Source organism: Cheilinus undulatus, linkage group 19, assembly GCF_018320785.1.
Source record: "Cheilinus undulatus linkage group 19, ASM1832078v1, whole genome shotgun sequence".
NCBI lineage: Eukaryota > Metazoa > Chordata > Actinopteri > Labriformes > Labridae > Cheilinus > Cheilinus undulatus.
The window spans coordinates 15973593-15996825 of NC_054883.1; the positions used below are offsets into that span (position 1 = coordinate 15973593).

General features: G+C 39.1%; 2 protein-coding genes across 2 annotated transcripts; one reads left to right on the forward strand and one right to left on the reverse strand.

The window, feature by feature from the left end:
- Nucleotides 1-3867: 3867 nt before the first annotated feature.
- Nucleotides 3868-19277, reverse strand: LOC121527146 (palmitoyltransferase ZDHHC20-B-like). The gene is made up of 13 exons (XM_041813896.1): nucleotides 19121-19277; nucleotides 17401-17427; nucleotides 17044-17138; nucleotides 16822-16942; nucleotides 16656-16725; nucleotides 16501-16533; nucleotides 14841-14961; nucleotides 13956-14088; nucleotides 13621-13747; nucleotides 10457-10546; nucleotides 10228-10340; nucleotides 7382-7429; nucleotides 3868-7246 (listed from the first exon to the last, which is right to left on the reverse strand). Exons 1-12 carry the CDS (start codon nucleotides 19236-19238, stop codon nucleotides 7386-7388), a joined length of 1092 nt encoding a protein of 363 aa, XP_041669830.1. The 5' UTR covers nucleotides 19239-19277; the 3' UTR covers nucleotides 3868-7246; nucleotides 7382-7385.
- A 3-nt stretch (nucleotides 19278-19280) lies between these two features.
- Nucleotides 19281-22248, forward strand: LOC121527145 (arylamine N-acetyltransferase 2-like). The gene has a single exon (XM_041813894.1). The coding sequence runs from the start codon at nucleotides 19500-19502 to the stop codon at nucleotides 20352-20354; it is 855 nt and encodes a 284-aa protein (XP_041669828.1). The 5' UTR covers nucleotides 19281-19499; the 3' UTR covers nucleotides 20355-22248.
- The last annotated feature ends 985 nt before the right edge of the window (nucleotides 22249-23233 follow it).

Consider the following 23233-nt stretch of genomic DNA (forward strand, 5'->3'; position numbering starts at 1 on the left):
CCTTTCTCTGGGTTTGTCAGGGGCCAATTCTCTGGGTTTGTCAGGGGTCCATTATCTTGGTTTGTCAGGGGCCCAGCCAAATCTGAAGGCAGGCTTACTCCTACTTTTCCACGTTCACATCTAGAGGAGGGATGTCCTGATTCTGAAGGGAGGAGGGAGGGCCTGGAGAGTGTGAGGAGAGGTCAATACTCCTCCCAGCAGAAGTCAAGGGCCTGAGTGTCAAACTGATAGCACAGATAAAAGTCAGTTTCAGCTCTTATACTTTGCCAACCGCCTTTGAATACAATCAATATGAAGCAATTTCCTTTAAAAATCCAGAGGTGTTTATTTGTCCAGAACAGTGTTTCCACACCAGCGTGCTGTGTTTGCATCATTGCATAACCAACAACAAATTAAATTTAAGTCCAGAAATAGCAATCGCACAGGCTATACTGTGCATCCTCTATCCATGAGCTGACATAAGGCAGAGCTTTACCTACAGAGGAAAACTGTTGTTCTATTTTCACCAAATGCTGATTGCAGATCCTGCTTTCACTTTCCTGCTTTTTAAGCATGTATGACTATTTCCTTTTTAGATTTAGTACACTTTAGTAATCCTGATTGAAAATTAAAAGATCAAAATTATAACACAGTGCCTGGCCATGTAAAGCTTTAAAAGCTAGCAATAAACATTTAAACCAGTCCTAAAAGTGCCTGGCCACCAGTGAGGGTCAGATGTGCATCCTTGCAGCAGCATTGGCAGCTGCAGCTTGTGAAGTTCCTGGGGAACCCTGAAGTCTCGAACCCAGGTTCTTTAGACTGAGGTGCTTCTCAGGTGTATGGGTGTGCTGGAACACTACTTCTAAGTTGAAGAGCAAGTGGAAAATAAAGAGACAAGTTGTTTGTTTATGGATTGTCATTTTCAAAAAATCTCATCATCAATAAATGAAAATAAACAGGAAGTGATTAAGTTAGTTGGAAGTGAATCTATGAGACCCATGAAGTCCACTCATCTCTGCTCTAATCTAACACTTGTTCATTTGCATTGTGGGTAAGATCGATGTTTTTAGAAGGAATAAAACAAGAAATTCCTGGTATTGCTGCATTTGTTTTCATTCCAGGGGTGGACTCAGAGTTTTTCGACATGGGTGACCCTGATAGGGTCCTGACTTATGGAGGGGTGGCATGAAGTTTCTGCACAAATGAGTAGTATTTATAGTGAATTTAAAAAAAAAAAAAAAAATTATTCTCATTAATCTTCATTTAATACCCAATCATGTCAAAGTGAAAACAGAATTTTAAAAAGTAAATTAATTAGAAATAAAACACTGAAATATCACACTAACATAAGTTTTCAGACCCTTTGTAAAAATACTGGAAATCTAGCTCAGGTTCCTCCCATTTCTCTTTACCTTTGCTGTTTCTACACCTCGATTGGAGTCCACCTGTGCTAAATTAAATTTGATATTTTTGGAAAGGCACACATCTCTCCATAGAAGGCCTCACAGCTGACAATGATATCAGAGCAAAAACCAAACCATGAGGTCAGAGGAACTGCAGAGCTCAGAGACAGGATTGTTTACAGGCACAGATCTGGGGAAGGCTGCAAAAAATTCTGTTGCACTGATGATTCCCAAGAGCACAGTGGCCTCCATGATTCTCAAATGGAAGACGTTCGGCACAACCAGGACTTCCAAAAGCTGGTCGCCTGGCCAAAGTGAGCTACAGAGGGAGAGGGGTCTTAGTAAGAGAGCTGACCAAGAACCTGATGGTCACTCTGACTGAGATCCAGAGATCCTGAGTGGAGCTGGGACAGAGTTCCAGAAGGAGAACCATCACTGCAGCCCTCCACCCACAGACATTATATACATACATGTCTATGACCCCCCACCGATCTGGGCTTATGGCAGAGAGGCTAGATAGAAGCCTCTCCTTGGTGCAAAATACATGAAAGCCCACATGGCTTTCACATGAAGAGGCTTCTGCCACTCTGCCATGAGCCCAGAACGATGCATTAATGGCTGTCCTTCTTGAACTTTGTACCAACTTCTTCTAATAATCACGGAGGCCACTGTGTTCTTGGGAACCTGCAGTGCAGAAGATTTTATTCTGTGGCCTTCCTCCCATCCATGCCTGTCAACAATCTTGTCTCTGAGCTCTAAAGCAGTTCCTCTGACCTCATGGCTTGGTCTTAGCTCTAATATAATTGTCAGCTGTGAGGTGCAGATGGCTTAGTGGGTTGAGGCACACCCCATGCACGTGTGTAACCCAGATTCAAGTCCAGCCTGTGGCTTCTTTCCTGCATGTCTCTCCCCCACTCTATCATCCCTGTTTCAGACTCGATCCACTGTCCTCCTCCACAAATAAAAGCATAAAAAAAGCCCTAAATATATGCTAAAAAAATAATTGTTAGCTGTGAGTCCTTCTATAATCTGTCTTTCTAAATCATGTCCAATTTATTTAATCTACCAAAGGTGGACTTATCAATTTGTAGCAACATCTCAGCAAAGATCAAGAGAAATGGGAGTAACCTGAGCTAAATCTAGAGTGTTTTTGCAAAGGGTCTGAATACTTATGCATTGTGACATTTCAGTTTTTTATTTTATTAATTTACAATTTAAAAAAATATGTTTTTACTTTGTCACTATGAGGTACTGAGTGAATAATTTTTTTTCAACTGTAGCATCAGGCTGCAGCATAAGAAAAAACAAAAAAGTGAAGGGGGTCTGAATACTTACTGCATTTTTAGTGTTTTTGAATTGCATCAATCATATCCCTTATTGCCCCTTTGGGAACACTTTAGTTAAGCCACTGAATTGTTTCCCTGCAGCTGCAGTGATGCCAGTTAAGTCCACCTCTGCTCCTTAAAGGGGACATATTATGCAAAAATCACCTTTTCAGGTTTTTCTAACAAAATATGTGCCCCTGGCCTGTCCACAATCCCCTCAAGTACCACACGCCCCCCCCCCCCCCTTCTCTAACCTTCAGAAAATGTGTGCTGAAACAAGTTGTTATCAGATTTTCCCCTCATGATGTCATGTGGGGAGTTAGCACCGCCCACAGGCTTAGTTGGCCCTCCCTGCTCGGAAGAAAGTTCCACCCTCCTCTCAGCTGTTAGCTGAAAGGAGGATCAGGAGAGCCATATCCATTTCCTGAGAGGGACGTGGTCAGGGGCGGAGTCAGATTGCTCATTAACATTTAAAGCCACAGACACAGAAACAGCTCGTTCTGAGCAGGCCTGAAGGAGGGGTTTTTAGACATGCAAAAAACTACTGGAGTGTTTTTTCAGCAACAGACTTCGCAGGCATGTTTTGGAAACCAATATAAACTTGTCTTAAAAGTGTAAAATACGTCCCCTTTAATGTCTCCTTTTACTTTAAAAACTCACAGACAGCTGTGTGGACAAACTGAAAATCATCTGCACCTTGTGTTATGGAACATTTACCCTTTTACTGTTCTCTTCTTTTTATTATGATCCATAACAAGTCATTTTTTCCAGGACTAAGCTGTCATAATCAACCCAAAGTTCCCTGTTTTTTTTTCAAAATTAAAGCAGCTTTGCATCCAAAAAGGAAGTCAATTATCCTGTGAGTAATCCCAATTAGAAAGTGTATTGTTTGACTGCTCTAAAATCAATGTAGTTACTGGTAACATGTTGCATTACAGTTTTAAATCCCACCTTTGAAAGGCAGCCATCATAATTCAAATGTTCTTTTGCAGTGGCCCGCAAGGTTTAAAGGGGGGCAGGGACACACCTGTGATCTGCCCCATTTAAAAACTTCCCTGTAATTTTCCATCCAGGAGTCACATGATGTTATGAAGATAAGCGAGTCTTATCTTGAATTTTCTAGAGGAAAAAAAGAAAAATGTGTGAGGGCAAAATTAGACTGGAGTTTTAAAAAAACATTTATTGTTATTTTCACGTTAATTAAGTGGAGGCATGTACTTCATTCACAAAATAGGAACAGTAAAATTAATCAGACAAGAAAAATATATGTAGTCTTTTTCTTACATTATCAATATATATATACACACATTGTAAAATAGGACATTGTAACAAAAAGAAACCAAAAGGTAGCAATAAGCAAGTTGTGATAGGCTACATCTGCAGTGTCGATACAGACGTAAAATGCTTCTTGATCTTCTTCAGTTAAAAAAAAGAAAGAACTGAAATTAGGCTGAAACTCCTTCCTCTGTCTGCACAGGAGTTTTTATGGCTTCATTTAGAAAGTTGAGACAGACCAGAGTAAAGCTGATTTAAAACATGATGCACCTTCAAAAAACCCCGATGTCTGCTTAAACACCCAGTTACCATGGTAAAACACACTTTTACAGAAGTTAGGCGCCATGCTTTTGAGCATTAGTCAGACATTATATATGTACACAGATATGTAAAAATCTCATGGCTGCACAGAAGCATTTCTGCCAAGACGACAATATTACAAAAGAACACTCAATTAAGCATTACAAAACACGCACGCGCACTTTAGTCCCAGGGCCAAACAGCCCGGAGAAAATATAGGCAATTTGTAAAACAAGACAACAGGTCCAATGTGTCAGAATCAGTGGCCGTAAGAGGAAGGCTCCTTACAGGTGACACAGATTTTGTTGTCTTTTTCTTTAAAGTCCCTGTAAAGTGATTTAAAAAATCTGTATTTTAGGTTTGTTGTATGACAGGCCTCTGTGTTCTTAAACACCAGGCCAAATTTGAGTCATGTAAAACATCTCAAAGTTTATAAAAGTAAGCTTCAAAACATGAAAAATTAGGCTGTAACATCTGCTACCAGAGGGTGTGGGCGTGTGAGTATAGCTGAAGCCACGCCCACTCCAGAGAAATAAGATCCTCAGCAGAGCAGAGAGACAGAAGTTAGGGATTAAATTTACTTTTTTCTGGCAAAAATCTCTCTTTTGCCTCACAATGAACAAAAATATAGCATATAGCTGGCTTTTGACTTTAATGAAGGCAGTGACATCAACTAACAACAGACTGTACTGAGATGAGCTGCTCTGTGATTTTATACCACTGTAGCGTGTGTGTCTGGGGGGGGGTTATCCCCCAAAGGGTCAAGTGATATCATGAGCTCCTGTATTTGCCCTGCCCAAAATAAACCAAGCCAGGAACGAGTAGAAAAACTTCCTGATGACCTAAATCCAGATCTCAGTGTTCTCACAATTTTACAGCAGCCTTATTCAAACATGTCTAATATGTTAAGACACAAAATTTGGATTTCACTTTACAGGGACTTTAACCAAAATGTGTCAGTGTGAGGTGACATGATTGGAACAAAACCTTGGCTTGAATTATGTTCTCTCTGTGTTAATTTCTCTGCTGATTCTTGGCCATAAGTAGCATTATCCATCCAATGACAAATATTCTCCAATCAGTGCTTGGCAAAGAGTAATAAAAAACTGAGGCTTAAAAAGGTCAAACATGATTGGAAGGAAGAAACATAAACATAAAGTCCAACCCCTATACTCTCACTTGTTTTAACTGCAGTACAACCAGCACAACAATTAATACCATTAAAACATTATACAACACCACAGACCCACTCTACACAAGAGAAACAGCTGTAAACCAGTACTTCACCAGAGATTTAGCAGGAGGCTCAATCTGCAACAGTCAGGGACATGATTGGATACAGACATCAGGAATTTGGTGTCTCCAACTGCCCCGGAAAGTTGCATAAACGTAACAGATTTCCTTGGAAAAGCAATCCTGAAGACGTTATTTGGTTATACTGAGTACAACATACTGTGATATGCATGAGGAGGGCAATCTACCACCCCTTTAAAAAATGCCTCTGGTTAGAGAGCATGCCAGGCCTGCTGCATCCTGATCACATCATAGATCCTAAGTTTAGCACAAGCTCCCAGGTGCATAACAGAAGCAAGTCTACATCTTTAACTTTACAGCATGTCAAATGAGCTCAATTTGATTATCAGTTAAATAAGAGTGATTAAAAAAGATTGTAGATTAAGTAAATTAGAAAAAAGTATTTAGAAATGAGGAAACTGAGCTTGCAAATTAGCCTGAAAGTGAGTTAAAGCGAGCCACATGTAGGTCAGAAAATTAAGGGCAGATAAGGTCGCCACCTGCTGGCCAAACACTGCTAATGCAACGACATCATGGCCCACAGCAGACAGGAGGGACAGGTTTATAAAATATTGTGCCACAAAGACTAGTATTTGGTTAAGATGACATTGGAGAGTGAAGATAAAGCTACGATGTTGTAAACACTTCAGGTTCAGAGCCCTTATTTGGCAATGAGTGTTGTCTCAGTAAAGGTTGAAGCGCTGCTGAGCTGTAGAAAAAACAGGACATCTACACTGCGGCTGTTGAATCACGGTTATGACCAACACGTGGTGATGCTGCACATTGCACTGTATGTCTGTCAGCTTATACTGTCTTTTGAAAAGCAGCATGATTGAACACAAGTTGGCCACAAAAACACATAAAGCTGATTGGTTTAGTTTGTTAGTTCTTTAAAAAAAACGGCCACTTTTTTAAACGCATTCACGCACACAGACAAAACGCCATAAACCACATGCTCATCCAACATCCACCATTACACCTGTGGTGCTTTTTGGACATGATTCAAAAATAAAGAAAGAAAAAAGAAGCAGCACGTTGTTTGATGGACATTGATAATCGACAAAGTGCAAAATGTGCCATCTTGTGCTCTGATATCCAAAAACAGGCCGTCCAAAACCCAGCTACAGTAGAGTCCTCTGTAAGGTAGCCCGGTTTTGGCGGGAAACATCCATCTCAAAAAAGGTGCAGACCATGGATACGCTTCAATATTACATGTTGAAAATCAGACAAAAGAAGAAAAGGTCAAACTGAGCCGTCTTCCCAGGATGTACTGCCTTTCTTCTAAAAAATACAGTCCCCCACTCTTCACTGCAGCTTTGTGCCAACAAATGTTTGTTTTTGGCACACGGAACACAAAAGTAGCTCATATTCTTTAAGGGTTCTTCAGTTTTCTCATCATCAGTGAAAGCTCCAGCTGTGAGAAAACTTCAGAAAAGATGCTGATAATGAACGTTAGTGTTTGTGAGGGGGAACCAGCTGGTATCACATGTCCTGTGGGGGTAGGTAGGAAGGTGTGAGGTTTGCTAATGACACTGCATGCGAAAAAAATGTCAACACCACGGATGGAACTGCATTTCCATAGTTACTCTGATGGGTCTGACTGTTGCCATGGCGACACACTAAACTGTTGCGTTTCTTAAGGCATTGTATTAGACGACTGAGGAGTTTCTCCTGTGGCAGAAAGGGAACAAAAAGAGGGCGATTAGACACATTACTGTTGATTCAACACTTTAATTTAGAAAATCTGACATCTGCATCAAAAAACAACAGATCTTTCCCTCGTAGATAGACATATTTCATACTCACCTGGTTAGGACTCGCTCTCCATGGAGATTGTGATGGTTTCACTTTCAGCTGTCAACAGAAAAAGATGGTAGGGGAACAAATAGACAACAGGAAGCAGTCAGAGTTACAGTAAGCAGCAAAAAAAAACTTGATACCTTTTTAACATAAATGAGCGTCTGATCTCTTTCTGTGGGTCCTCACTCCTTTGAGCCTCATTGTAGAAACCATCAGTACCTCACACTTTGTAAGAACTATACCACAGTGAAAAATAAATCCATATTCATAATTCATGACAAAATTTTTATTGTTCTTTACTTATAGTGATAAATTTTAGCTTCAAGTATTACAAGGTAACATTTTTTATCAGTTAGTTTTATTTCTTGTAGTAAAATATGAACCTAAGTTTATGAATAAATGTATATGCACTCTTTTATGCAGCCAAACTGAACAGGTCATATTGAATCAGGCAGAACAGTAGAACTGTAACAAGGTGAGACGTGACAAAGGAAAATTGAAGGAAGAAAATTATCGTTCTTTTTTTAGTGATGCATTAAAAGAAAATGACCAAATGCTGAGAAGAAGAATAAATTTCAAGAAAAACAGTCTAGTGTAACAAGTCTAAATGTTGAGAAAAGCCAAAATGTAGAGACAAAAAAGCCAAAGCTCAAAATAAAAGACTTCATGTCAAGAAAAAATGTTGACAATTAAACTCTAAAAATTGATGGGGTGTTGGAAAATAGGGAGAAAATAGTCAAATATTGAGGAAGCAGAGTAGAAATACTGATAAAAGCATCAAAATGTTAAGGGAAAAAAATATTGAGAAAAATTATGAAAATAAAAGACTTAATGCTAAAGAAAACATTAAAAAAAACCGGTATTAATGGTGAGTTGGGAAATACTGAGCAAATAGTCAAAATATTTAGAAAAAGATAAAATATTGAGGGAAAATTAAAGTAAAAATGGTAAATAAAATTTTAAATCTCAAGGAAAAAATCCTCAAAAGTCTAAATGTTGAGAATGAAAAGCAAAATGTTAAAAATAAAAGTTCAAGTTGAGAAAAAGTAAATATAAAAAAAGATGATTAAAAAAAACTCCATGTACTGATAGAGAATTGGAAAATATTGAAAAAAAATAATAAAAATATTGAGAAGGAAAGTAGAAACATTGAGAAAAGCATCAAAGTGTTCAGAAAAAAAGAGTTGAAATTTTGAGAAAAACAATAAAAATAAAAGACATGTTGAAGAAAAAACAAAATTCAATTTGAAGAAATTGTGTTTTTAAAAAAAGCTTTAAAAATAAGAACATTTTTGAAATAATGAAGGGGGAAAAACGGAAAAAAGACAAAATTTGAGGAAAATGAAAAATTTGGTTTTAATAAAGTTTAAATCTCAAGGAAAATTGTCAATGTATTGATAGTCATTGTGAAATGTTGAGAAAATAAGCTAAAATTGTTCAGAAGAGGTCAAACTGCTAAGAAAAAAAAGTTTAGATAAAAAGTAAAATGTTCATAAGAAATCAATATACTGACAGTCAAGTCAAACTATTAATGGGAAAATTTTAAATCTTAAAAGTCAAAACATTTAATCAAAAAGTCAAAATATTGAGAAAAAGGTACAAATGTTAAGAATAGTGGAGTCTGAGAAAAATCAACATAATGAGAAAAAAAGCAACATGTTGAGAATAATGTCAAAAGTCAACTCTGAATTTGTATTTTAGCATTATTTTGACCTCACATTTTTTTCTAGCCATTTTGAAGTTTCTTCTTATCATTCTGCCTTTATTCTCATCATTTTGACTTCCTCAAAATGAAATGGATTATGAGAAATTATCTTTTTCCTCTCCTTTGTCTTTTAAATCCTAATACTCTTCTGTAGTTTTTGCATAAACACAAAACTCCTGAAAATTTAACAGAATTTGATGGAGTGTGAATAAAACAGCAGTTTTTCCATTTTTCAAAGTCATTAATTTTTCTGCTGGCCTGCTAGGGAAAGCCAGCGAGAAGCTGGTAGTGAGTGGACGTGTGAACACAGCAGGTAATATTCAGGAAAATACCTGAATATAAGGATGGGGGTCCCTAAAATCTGTGACAACTACCTGACTTTGATCTTTGTACACATATGAAGGCTGTTGGACTTGTATCTGTATGTTTTACCCGCTCATTCTTCTGTGAACACATCCTTTAACACTGATTTCATTAAAAATACTGTTTTTGTAGCATCTGACTCTGCTGCTTTGACTGTCACATGGGATCTTTTTTCATGCCACTGTTTCGCCTTCCGGGAAATATTTAGCCGTGCATGCATGTGTACGGAGAGTTGGATTAGCTCATGTGTAACAAGCTAATCCAAGCAACTGTGTAAACTGGCATCAGTCAGCTTCTACGTGACTTGTGTTGGCTGTGCACATGCTAAGGTTGTGTCAGTGGAGCTATGGCAGATTTTTCTACAATGGCATACAATGCAACAGTAGGAAGACACTGGAAGTGAAAATAGCCCTAACTGAATCAAAAGGATCAATGGTAAACACTTGAGAGGCATTTTTGAGACAAAAACACCCTGGGAGTGTAAGGAGTTAAAGTATAATGCTCAAAGTTAGCAACACCTGGAGGCAACACGCCAAGAAGCATAACTTTAATGATAACTATAGATGTCTATGAGCCTATTTTGTCAGCAATGAAGTTCAATTATTCTAACAAATACAATCTCTCTCTTCCTTTTCTTACATTCTCTCTTCTCGCCTCCTTAGTGCTGATACTATGTCGCAGAGGGAGAGGTGGGAGGTTTTAGTTAATGTAATGTTTATGTTGCTAACAGCCACTTCAATGTAAATTTTGTTTCAGAAATAAAACCATCCCTGGAAGAGCTCACCTGATTTGAGGGTGTTGTTAGCCAGATGGTCTCCGACATTGTTAGCATGCTGGTCGTTGCTCAGGAGGCGATTCTGTGAGTCGCTGAGGGGGCTCGAAGGGACTTCAGCAGCACTGAAGAAAACAGTTAAATTAGTTCAGTGAGATGAGCAACAACAGCCTCTTCCAAATCATAAAACCATTTCAGAGCCTTGTGTAAAGTAATCTCTTTAATTACACAGATTTATCACCTTTTATCGGGCTCAGGATGCAGGGTGACTGTAGCTTGTTCTACATCGGCGTTGACGAGCCGTGTAGGGAATGTCAGACCGTCTCCCTGACTGCAGTGAACGTGAGGACAGAAGGAAGACAAGATTAGGGGCAGTTAAGCTGCAGAGAAAGGAATTTTTGAAAAGGAGGAGAAAATGGTTAAGTGTAGGTGATAATGCCAACATACCTTCCAAAGGTAGATTCAAAAAAATCTGATGACCACTCAACAGTCACAGAGTTACTCTGATGACCACTCAACAGTCACAGAGTTACTCTGATGACCACTCAACAGTCACAGAGTTACTCTGATGACCACTAAACAGTCACAGAGTTACTCTGATGACCTCTTAACAGTCACAGAGTTACTCTGATGACCTCTCAACAGTCACAGAGTTACTCTGATGACCACTCAACAGTCACAGAGTTACTCTGATGACCTCTCAACAGTCACAGATTTAGTCTGCTAACCACTCAACAGTCACAGAGTTACTTTGATGACCACTAAACAGTCACAGAGTTACTCTGATGACCACTCAACAGTCACAGAGTTACTCTGATGACCTCTCAACAGTCACAGATTTAGTCTGCTAACCACTCAACAGTCACAGAGTTACTTTGATGACCACTAAACAGTCACAGAGTTACTCTGATGACCACTCAACAGTCACAGAGTTACTCTGATGACCACTCAACAGTCACAGAGTTACTCTGATGACCACTCAACAGTCACAGAGTTTCTCTGATGACCTCTCAACAGTCACAGATTTAGTCTGATAACCACTCAACAGTCAAAGAGTCACTTTGATGACCACTCAACAGTCACAGAGTTACTCAACTGACTTTGCTTCTGATAATGTCCAGTCAGCATTTTTGCACCCTTTGAACATTTTGCAGCCATACTATCAATGCACACAGACTTGCACATACTAGAAAAAAAATACAGACAAGAGCTTGTACTGTCTAAACCTTAATACTTTTCTTCAGTTTTATCCATTTTTTGTTTAAAGTTTAACATCTGTACATAGAGAGCAAAGCTAAAAGGTGCCCTGTTGGGTAAGCATACCTGGCCAATAAAGCTGGTTCTGATATTAATCACTTGTGAGAGTCACAGGCTATGAAGCTTCATAGGCTGAGTAGCTTTGGCTTGTCTGTAGTCTGTCTATTAGCCGAGCCTCCCCTTCAAAGAGGATGACTTGTGAGTAACATGTGCATGTGACTAGTCTTTTGGCTTTGTTATGAGAAGTGATTCCCCCCTGTGAGTGAGTTGAAGGAAAGTTCATCATTTTTAAAAGTTTCAATAGTCAGCAGGAAGAGTCCAGATGAGCTCAGGTTCAAGACAAGCAAATCACATGAGCATATAAATAACTTTTTATGTAACACTTCCACAACATCACATGACAAGATACTGTGGCTTGGTGCAGGGCTAAAGTCATTAAAAAGCCCTCTGAAGAAAAGAGTGGACTTAAGCTATGATTCAAACAGAAGAAGTTGAAGAGAGAATATGTTAGACTAAGCAGAGACAATTTTTTTAAAATGCTCTTTTTTTCCCTAATAGTTTCTGAATCCTTATTGCTTGGTTTGTGAGATGGGCACAAACACAAAGCTCCTCACAGGCGCATTAAGAACATCATACTGGAGTTCTGACATGGTAGGTACTAAAAGAGGCATAATGGGGTGAAGATGGCAGTAATGTGTAATGCAGAGTCAGCAGATTCCATCTTGTTTGTTCACACTTGTCCCTCATAGCAGGAGGTTTGCCTGCCAGTCAATGGAGGGGTGGGGGAGGGGAAAGTACAAGGGGGCCTAGCAGTGGAATTTAGGGTAAAGTTAGGACAAAAAATCCAGCCGTTTGCTTTCTATCACGCAGCTTGCCCTGATGAATTCAGGACATTTTCGGGAGGTTTATACAAGTGAAAATAGGCTGTGCATTTCTCAGTGTGTATGCCCAGACATATTCACACTGGCTCAAAAGTTGCTAACACCCCCGTATTTTCCCCTCCTCCACCCCTTTAATGACTAACAGAGTAAGGGGGCGTCCACATCAAGATGAGTTTAGGAGTATTTGCAAAAGTATTTTTTCATATTGGTTTTTCACCCTCCCAGAACTGGCATTTTGGGCTACCTTTTGAAACTGGGTCCTGTTTGCCGCCCGTTTTGTCTCTGTGTGTACAACCAAGCGCATCTTTCCTGAAACGATTACCTTACACCCCACAAGCACAAGCCAAGCTAACAACAGAATAATGGCAGATTACATTGTGTTCGTGCTGCTTATTAAGCTTATTAAGGCTCCCACAGCAAAATCTTCTGCTCCTCTGCTACCACTGTGATCAACAAATGGTCATGAAGAACATCGTACGCCACATTTTCTCAGATCCACTGCAGAGTGAAACCAAAAGGGCAGCCAGGAGAAAGTTTTCTGTTAAAAAGAAGTTTTGGGTGCGCTTGCTCTACACCACGTTCCAAATTATTTTGAAAATTGAAAACAATAAAATAAGTTAAAAGCGATTAATCCATAGAAGCATGAATCTGAAAGAGGGTGCAAAGGGTTTTATGCTATAGAGGAGGTGGCTGGGGTGGAGGAACTTAAGCTTTGCCAGCAGCAGCATGGTGTATCAGCATTAATGCAAGCATGAATTAGTGAGAAGCATTTAAATTCACTGCTGGGTTGAGAGAAAGAGCTGTGATTGGCTGTGGGAGCTGGGAGGGGATAATTGGGATCTGCTGATCATGGCTGGGCGTATGACTACAGTGCCCTGCATAAACTAACGCTAAGCTTAACATATTTCAGTGCAGAATTTCAACATATTTTATCTCTAAGATAATCTCCACATTGAGTTTTTTGAGGGTTTTTTTAATAAATAGTGACTGAATATTTCAAAAACACTGCCCAATCCGTGTTTCATGTTATTAGGCGTGCATCAAGTTTGTGGAGTTTTAGGCAAAGCCTTATGTATATGGTATCAATTTATGTGTTGGTGAAAATTGGCTTGGAAATATCAGCAAAAATCCCATACCGTGCATTCTTAGATGCAATATCTAAGCACTAAAGCATAATATTAGTGATAATAATAGTGGAAACTTAAAGTGGCACCGTTGCAGAACCATAATGTGTCGAGAGCCTCAGTTCTACATCTGTCTCATTTACCTGGTAAAGATTGGCAGCAGCCAGTACTTCTTCTGGTCTCCAAACACCTGAGCGATATTCTTCCGGAAACCCAGAGAGAAGCCGTTTTTATCAGAGCCCGTCCTAAAGACTGGTGCTCTGAATGCCTCTGCAGGAGGAGAGCCACATGAAGAGACAGGTAATGGCAGAGAAGACAAAAAAAAGAGTGTTAAAACAACCATTTTACATCCACATAACAACTGAAACCTCTTGCAAGGCTGTGCTATTTAAACCATAATCAATCCTTCCTGAGTATTTACACTGGCATGTGTTTTTTCACTGGTTATATGATGGAATATGAGGTGTGTGTTTGTTACCTATAGTGGACCTGTTCTTCCCTACAAGCCACAGGTGGTAGCTGAAGAGGGACAAAATACTGATGCAGAACATGGCCGCCACAAAAAAGAGAAACAAGACATGGAATTTGGCGTGAGTGTCTGGCAGCTCATTCTGGGGAAGAGACAGGAGAAGAGGAGAGCAAGAGAGGAATCAATAACAAAACCCACATCTAGGATATTTATGGAAAGACAGAGAAACCAGAAAGAGAGTTAAAAAGGAGGGAGACAGGCAGAGAAATGAGAAGAGACATGTGAACCACGTCACCGCACGCACATCACTACGAAAACCATGGCAATGATGGTGAGGTACGGCAACACTAAAGGCTTTGGAGGACAGCTGGTTACCTTTGGGCAGTTCTCTGCCGATTTCCTCCGGCAAAGCTTTAGTACAAACAGAAACGAGACTGGTTAGCAACACCAGGAGAAAAAAGGGTGGGAGGGGGAGGAATCACTTGGAAAAAGAGCAGGCAAATACAAGTCAAGGCCAAGTCTGGTGAAAGGGGGAGAAAAAAAAGTGTGTGCCCAGAATGGAGTGAACAAAGAAAGAGATGAGAGGAAATCAAAGGGGAGAAGAGAGGAGGTGTTTGCGACCACATGAGTGAGTGGTGTGACTGATTGTTTGGATAGTGGAGAAGGGAGAAAGAAAGAGAGAGATCAGAGAACAATGAAGCAGTGTGCAGGAACCGGGGATAACAGAAGGGGGAAAACAGAGTGAAAGAGAAATTGAGAGAGGGGTTGTAGGGTCAGAGAGGACAGAGGAATAAACAGAGGAGCGGTCAGCACCATGCACTCAGAGGATGCTCTCACAAGTTTCCACATGCAACCGTATCTGCATATCATCACACATTCACATCGTTTACTCACTGTCCAGAACTTTATGAAATACTGAAGTACGGTGGCTGCAATGAACAAACAGTACACCAGCGAGTAGGCCAGGAAGAGGATGAAAAACTTGTAGTTGGAGAAGCCGACACAGTTGTTCACCCTGGATGCACACAAATTCAAGAAGGTCAGACATGACATCACTTCCTCTGAGCAGAAATCTTATCAACCTGAACTTTAAAAAGAGAGAAGGCTTTGTTTTACCGCACGCTACCACTAAAGGGTTCTATGAGGACTTTTTTTAACTGGGTTTGAGTTTTTAAAACTTATATTGTTGATTCTAAGAGGGTCAAATCTGTGCTCGAGAAGGAAAGGAGAAAGAGCTTTGGAGGCTGAACTAGAAAGATGATATGATGAAGGAACAATGGGACTGCTTAGGGGAGCAGCCGTTGATCTGATGGACTGGCGTCGTGCATAATGCATGTTATTGTACACTGATGTAACGCCTGGCTGTGTACAAAGGTTGACAACACGTCTTCAACTCCTCCTGTCGTACAGAAATGAAGTCAAAATCCCCTCATCAATGGGCACTAGACTGCCGTTTGTTCTGATGTCTTCTACTACAAAAACAGGCACTGAACTTACCGCTAAAAACAACAAAGATCTGTCAGGTGGGTACAGCCCAGAAAACAGAAACTCATGGTTATAGTAAGCTAACAACTCTGTGTAAATATTCCTTATGTTTTCTCTCGTTTTTTTCTGTTTTTAAAATCCAGAGCATGCAGATCAACATGAGCTGCATTCGTCAATTATTGTGTCTGACCCTTTTAAAAGGATCAAGTCATTCACGAAATTTAAACTTCTCAGGTAAATGAACACCTGAACAAAGATCAATATTCAAGGATTCTTTATTGTCATTCCAAACATCCCAATAAAATCAGCTAAATAAGAAACCAAGAGTTAATGAGAGTGTGATAAGCACAGGGATGGAGATCAAAACCCAATTCCATAAAGACCTTGTCGTGCATTTTTCAAATCCCATAAATCAACAACATTTTAGCTAGGGGTGTAACGGTCAGAAAAATTGCTGTTTGGTACATACCTCGATTTTTAAGTCACGGTTCGGTACATTTTCAGTTTGGTAATCAAAGCAAAAACAAAACAAAACAAAAAAACAGAATTTCTTTTTATTTTTATTAAATTGTGTTAAAATAAATAGGCTAAATAAATTAAATTTAAATTATTGATAATGCTGCAACCTCCTTCCAAAAGGTCTTCAATGAATACAAATATTAATAAATAAATACATTTTTTAATTAATAGGTTATTTTAATTGATATATTGAGATATTTATACCCATTCTTTAAACATTAAAATTTCCCAGTCAACTTGAACACATCATCATACAACCCTAGGTTGTACCCTAAGGTGGATAGTTCATCCCCAGTACTTGATCTATAAGCTTAGCTTTAGACAGAAGAAGACAATGCTATCTACTTAAACTTATTAACCTTGGAGAAAAACACTAATGAAACTGTTTATTTTCCCATCTTAACACGACCAAATATGTGAAAAATAAAACAGGATTAACCTTTAACAGCCTGACAGACTTGTTGAAAATATGCCTGGTGTGAAATGTTGGTTTAACTCAGAGTACACAGTGACTACAAAGTAGAGAGTGTCTTTAGCTCATGTTACATACCAGGGACAATGATGGTCCATTTTCAAGACACACCTGCATGCAGAGAAAAAAACAAGCAGCACATGAGTGGGGAGATAAAACCAGGAGAATAAATGGTTAAATAGTTTGAAAAATTGTCTTACATTAAGAATTACACATAGGTCTGATTGGCTTACATGTCACAAGCGGAGCAGTGATGACATCGGTCTGGCTTGATAACTTGACAGCGGTCACAGTAACGGATTGCTGCATCAGGTCAATACAACATTATGTAATTACTGCTCTGACTGAGAGATGCAAACAGAATAATTCATTCCCACAGCTGAAGACATACAGACGTACCTCCAGCTCCTGTGCGGGTGTACAGAGGCAGACTAGTGGAAGCTCTCCACAGGATCTCTTGCTGGGACTCTGGCCTCTCTTCCTTCTCATAGCGCTCTTTCTCGGCCTTTGGCAGGCAGAACTGGAGTGAAACAAACAGAAAACAATGGATTTTAAGAAATGCATTTCACACTGTGACACTGCATTAGTGGGGAGCTCTATCAAAGAATCAGACTGCTTTACCTCTTTGGAGGGGTTGGCAGGTTTAGTGAAGATGGTCTTCCAGTACGACCACACAAACATGATGAAAGAGAGGTGAAAGAAGATCAGGTAGACGACTGAAAGGGAAAACATCAGCACCGAGTCAGGACCAACTTCTGCATAATTTAATTAATGAGAGAGGGAAAGCTTATGCTGAATGAGGAGCAGCTCAGCACTTTGAGATCACGTTTTCTGTCTGTGCCAGCTTTTTTTTTAGCTAAGTGTACAGAGCATATTTCACTGGACCTCCGAGAGATTATCCTGATAAGTAGCAAACTGGCTCAGTCCGGTGTATTTCCAATCATGATGTATTAAATAAACATTCCCAAAAACACTTACTCTGCTCTCCTATACTGGGGATGGTGACTGCAAGAGAAAAAAAAGCAAAAGCAAAAGGGTTAGATAAGGAAGAAGAGAGTCCATGAGATAAATTCACATACCACAAATTGATCGAAAAGATTAGAATAAAATTGAAAATATAAATCTACACAAGGCTCACCCATTGTTTTCTGTCACACAAAACTTGGAGTTGGCCAGTTTTTAGAGCTACAAAGATTTCTATCTTGTGAATTTCTTGGAAATTTTCCTTTACGAAATCAACACAAATTCCCTAAAATTTCAAGAAAATTACCAAAAATTTCTGTGAAAATTCTTAAACATGTTTAAAGTCCATAAAAAGTACCGGTAAAGTACTCCAGCATTCCCCAAACATTTCATTATAAAACCTTAAAATTCCAATATAAATTCCCCTAAAATTTCATAGCAAATTCCTGAAAATTAAAAAATCATTATCCCAAATTCCATGAAAATGACGGAAAATGAGCCCATAAATCCAAACATATTCCCTGAAATACCCATGAAAATCCTTGGAATATTGAAGGACCCACCTCCATTCCCAATCAAATTCCCCAAAATTTACAAAATATATCCCAAATAACCGAGGAAATGGCTGCCAAGAAACTTCCCCTCTGACAAATTTCCATGAAATGCCCTAAAATTATAAGCAAATTTACCCTCCAAAATACGCAAACATAACTCCCAAATTTCCATATAGATACTTAAAAATTCCCAATAAAATTCCCCAAAATAACCAAGGAAATAGCTGCCAAAAAAGGTTAATCATAAATTGTGAAAGGAAATTTACTCGTAATCTCTGTTTTTGCTACTGTCTCCGCTAATTATCCTTACTGGATCAGAAAACAGAAAGTTGAAAGTGTTGTTTGGTAAAAAGAAATGCAGTTAGGGAGTGTTCTTGTCCAAATTTCCACTTTTTTGATGAGTGAATACTGCACTTTTTCACCTTGAAGTATTAAAAAAAATACCTCAGATGACAAATCTGACAAAAATCAATGCATACAACTTAGGAGCAAGCCAAAGTCACATATTTAATGATAAAATTAAGACACATGCTAATTTTAATGAGTCATCATACATCTGAAGGTTGGAAACCACTTACACTGTTTTCAAACTGGATTGCCTTGGTATGTATGTGCACTAAAATTTCTCTCCATGGGAGTACAAAGAATAAAAACTTTATAAATTCCTGAATACATATTCTTTACACTAATAAAAGTGTTGCCACACAGATTCATGGAGACTTCTACATGCTTTAGCTTCATGCAAACACCTTCCCTGCCAAATCCACACTTGATCACTGATTTTAATTAGCTTATTACACAGAGGCTAGTTAGAGGGAAAGTATTTCTATGGACAGCCAGCCAAGTACCGTTTAGTTAGCTGTTTAATTCTCCATCCAGACTCCATTCATTTCGACAGGAGGAAATAACAGAAAAGGACAGGCAACAGTATTAACAGCACTGTGAAAGTTTCCCTTTGTCCAAAACAAATGTTCCAGAAAAACGAGGCGACCCAAATCGATGGCAGCACACAGATAATTAGCAGTATCTGGATTTGGACAGGCTTGCCAACACCATTGTTGAGCTGCAGTCCATTTACTTCCTGCTGGCCAGCAGCAGCTGTATGTTTGTGTGGACAATGAAAACATCTGCGGTTTAAGGGATTTAATGAGGTAACAGACTGCGACAGCACGTCTACTTACATATACAAAGCTCCACCACATATGCGTAATACGACCAGCAGACGACCAGAGCGATAAAAATCACAGGTATCCATGCTAAACCCCGTTGACAGCATCTCAGTACGTGTGTGGGCGCCATCTTTTTCCCTCTACTGGGGAAAGGGAGTGCCAATGTGTGACGTCACGTGAGCAAAATGAGAAAGGAGGAGGTCTAAAAGAGTGCAGCCTATGTTTTTTTAATAGGTAGATATTCGTTGAAGACATGCTTTTAGTGAAATTTGACTCCAAATACATTGACTAATGTGTCAGATATCACCCTGTGTTTTTTTTCATCTTTTATAACAGCGCGTGAAGAGAAGCTGGGGAAAAAGTGCCGCAAACTCCACTGAAACTAGCAAAAATGACTTCCGCTGACATGGATGTGAAGAAATATCTGTCTCGCATTGGGTTTTCTGGCCCAGCTGAGCCAACCCTGGACGTGCTCTGGTCGCTCCACCTCCGCCACCAGCTGTCGGTGCCATTTGAAAACCTGACGATACACAGCGGCGGAAAGATTCAACTGGACCTCCCTGTTATGTATGACAAGATAGTGAACCAACGAAGAGGGGGGTTTTGTTTTGAGAATAACGGCCTCTTCTACTGGCTGCTGTGCCAACTGGGCTTCCAGGTGACACTGCTCTCAGGTCAGGTGAAGAGCCCCGTTACAGGTTATTATAGTCCACCTTTTAGCCATATGGTCATCATGGTGAGCCTGGAAGGGAAACGCTGGCTGTGTGATGTAGGGTACGGCACTGGCTTCCCTTTCCCCTTATCACTGGAAACCAGTGACCCACAGGAGCAGGGCCACCGGGCGTACAGGATCAGACAAGTTGAGGGCATGCACTTCCTGGAGGTGCAGCGGTATGTATACAAAAAGCCACGTGGAGACTGGTCAGAGGTTTACAAATTCACCCTGGAACCAAGGCACATGGAGGACTATGAAGAGATGTGCCAGTACCACCAGACCTCTCCCCACTCTCTCTTCTTCTGCAAGTCCCTCTGCATCATCATTAGACCGGCAGGAAGGCTCATCTACATCGGCCGCCGACTGATCAGCACCACATATTCAAATGAAGAGAATGGGATTGTAAAGACTACCAGACAACTAAAAGATGAAGAGATCCCAGATGTTTTAGCAAAGGAGTTTGGAGTTGTACTAAATGCTCCACTCATACCAAAGGATGATGATATCACCCCACCACCTGTCATGTACTGACAGGCCTGCCCACAGAGAAGGCTGGGCCCCTGAAAGTTTCAGTAAATGGGTCCTCCACAATACCTTTAACAATATCAACAGATGCACAATTGATCTGTAAAGTAAGCACTAGCCCCCTGGTCAACATTTTCCTCCTGGACCTGGCTCCAGTCAGCTCTTAAGTGGACTAAAATAACTTGTTGCAAGTCTTATCATGGCTACACACTCAGCTAGCTAGCTAGCTAGATATCTTGTTAATCCTGGGGAAAAGTCAGGGTGTCCAGTAGCAGCTTATAGACCCCCACCCATATCAACCAAATAGTAGTAATAGATGAATTAGTGCAAAAATGCATAGGAGGTGAGGCATTTTACCAAAAAGAAACTATTTACAGTACTTGAGTTACAGTGAGTAAATGGATAATTTACAGCATTTCAGTACGGTAGACAGATTAGATCAGTAATTATTATAGTAAATAAATCAAATTAGTAATTAGTACCATTGATAGATTAAGTTAGTAATGAGTATGGTTAAAAGATTTATTAGTGCAAATATGCATATGAGGTGAGGTATTTTACAGCAGCGATGTTCTTACAGTATTTGACTGGCAGTGAATAGATTCATAACTTGCAGGATTTGAGCATGATTTATATATGAAATTAATAAAGTAAAAAGATTAAAGTAGCATTTAGTATGGTAAAAAGAGTAATGACTGTAATGTGTGTATGAGATGAGGCATTTTACCACAGAGCCCTCTCTCAGTATTTGAGTTACAGTGAATAAATTAATTATTTACAGCATTTGTGAATGGAAAATAGATCAAATTAGTAATTAGGACAGTTTATAGATAAAATTAGTATGTAAATAGATTAATTTTTGCAAATGTGCATATGAGGGGAGGCTTTTACCACAGTGAGCAACTCATAGTATTTGAGATACAGTAAAGCAGTAAAAGACTGTGCATTATATTTTACATTGAGCTGGGCTAAGGTGCTTGTTAAATGTTGTTAATGTTAATATAAAAAATAAAAGCTCAAACTGTTTAAAGAATAGGTCATTTAAATTTTAAAACAGGCAACTATTGGATGTGTATTTTTGGTTGCCTTTAGAGTAATATCGGTATTTTTGTTTAAAATAAAAGGTAATCGTTGAAATTTAGGATGGACCCTGTTTTTGCTAACCTCAAAGGGCCCCTGTAAAGATGTGTTGGTTAATATAAATGTTGTTTCAGGTTTTGTAAATTCGTTTTATGACATGTAAAAATGTTTTGGTCATTGTTAATTTGTTTCAAGCTTTGTAAAAGTGTGTCAGACTTTGTAATTTTGTATTGCACTTCCAGGCTACTGTACTTTGGACTTTAAACTTCACTTTTTACATGTAAGGAGATGAAAACCTGTGTAATTTATTCACATTTCTAATTTCTACCATTTAATGCCTTTTAATTGTCTTTTCCAAGTGCTGAGCTTAACTTTAATTATTAAAAAAAGACTAGGAATGCACATATCCTACCTGTATTGTGTATGGGTGCCAATACCAAACCTAAATGTTCAGATCCATAAACACTGCAGATACTGTACTCTGTATCATTTTCAGACTTTATTTAAATTAATTTGAAATTAATTTGAAATTACAATGTAAGCCTTTCATTCTGTTAGTATGTAGTCAAAGCTGGAAACATATCTGGTGCTATTTGAACATAGGTGAACACGAAAAAGGAGTGAATAAAAACAATGCATTAATAAATTGTCAAGAGGAGGGATGAAGAATATCTGATGAAAATATGATGAACTTTCAAAGTCACCTTAAGAACGGTCATGGTATTAGTAAATACTTATATTTGTACTCTGTATCTGTGAGTACCCCAATGTAAGGACTTTTACTTGGTCTGTAAAACTGTGATATCAGTGCACCCCTAAAAAACACAACCAAAAATAGTAATTGATTGTTTTGTATTCATTACAATAATAAACAAGTGTTTTTATGAGAGGTGAATTGTTTTTTTTTTCCAACAACAGGCCTGTAACTTCTTAAGCCACCTGTTGAGATGTTTCTAATCTCAGTCACAAAAGTCAATAAACCTCATCCTTTCCTTGCAGTCTTCTTGTCAAAACCTTGTTAGTTTTCATGAGGCGGGAGGTGACTTTAGTGCAGTGTACTTTGACCCTGTCTTCAACAGAAGTTAGGAGTGGGAATCCAGATTTGTTTAGTGAGCCAGATCATTTGGCTCAACACATGAAGAAGAGCTGGTTCTTCCAGCTCCCAGACAGCTCTTGAACTGGTGCCACTTTGGCTTCATTTGACCTGCCAAATTTAGCAATGTCATAATAAGTGACTGATAAATGTGCTGGTATTTTACTCCAACTATGCTTATTTTTTTAAAATAATGAGAATATCATGTAATCAGTTTTGGAAATATACTGTCTCCTAAAAAAAACACATTGTGGGACAGATGAAATCTGCTCACTGACTGGGCTGTATGACACACCTGGTATAAAACATCACAGTCCCTGTAAAGTGAAATCCACAATTTGTGTCATAACACACTAGATATGTTGGAATATGGTTGCTGTAAACATGTGGAAACACTGAAATGTATGTGCAACTGCAGGGCAATTATAGGAGTCCATGACATCACAGGTCTTGATGGGGAATAATCCTGTCCCCCTTACGCCACAATGACATAAAATACCAGAGCAATCTCCGTACTGTCTGTTGTTAGACAATGCCACTGCCTTTAGAGAAAGTTAACAGCACACATGGTGTGTTTTTGTTTATTGTGAGGTAGATTTCCCAAATCTTTCAGCCAAGGTTATTAAAAGTACTATTAAAGAGAGATTTGTGCCAGGAAACAGTAAATTTAATCCCCAACTTTTCTCTGCTCTGGCACAGAGCCACCCAGCTG

Excerpts from the sequence above, each read along its gene's own strand:
- LOC121527146 (XM_041813896.1), bottom strand. The coding sequence starts at position 19,238 with ATGGCGCCCACACACGTACTGAGATGCTGTCAACGGGGTTTAGCATGG. Across the intron at positions 10,547-13,620 it reads CTGCTGCCAATCTTTACCAG|TCAGGGAGACGGTCTGACAT; the intron begins GTAAATGAGACA and ends CGTTCACTGCAG. Across the intron at positions 10,341-10,456 it reads CATCCTGAGCCCGATAAAAG|TGCTGCTGAAGTCCCTTCGA; the intron begins GTGATAAATCTG and ends TGTTTTCTTCAG.
- LOC121527145 (XM_041813894.1), top strand. The coding sequence starts at position 19,500 with ATGACTTCCGCTGACATGGATGTGAAGAAATATCTGTCTCGCATTGGG.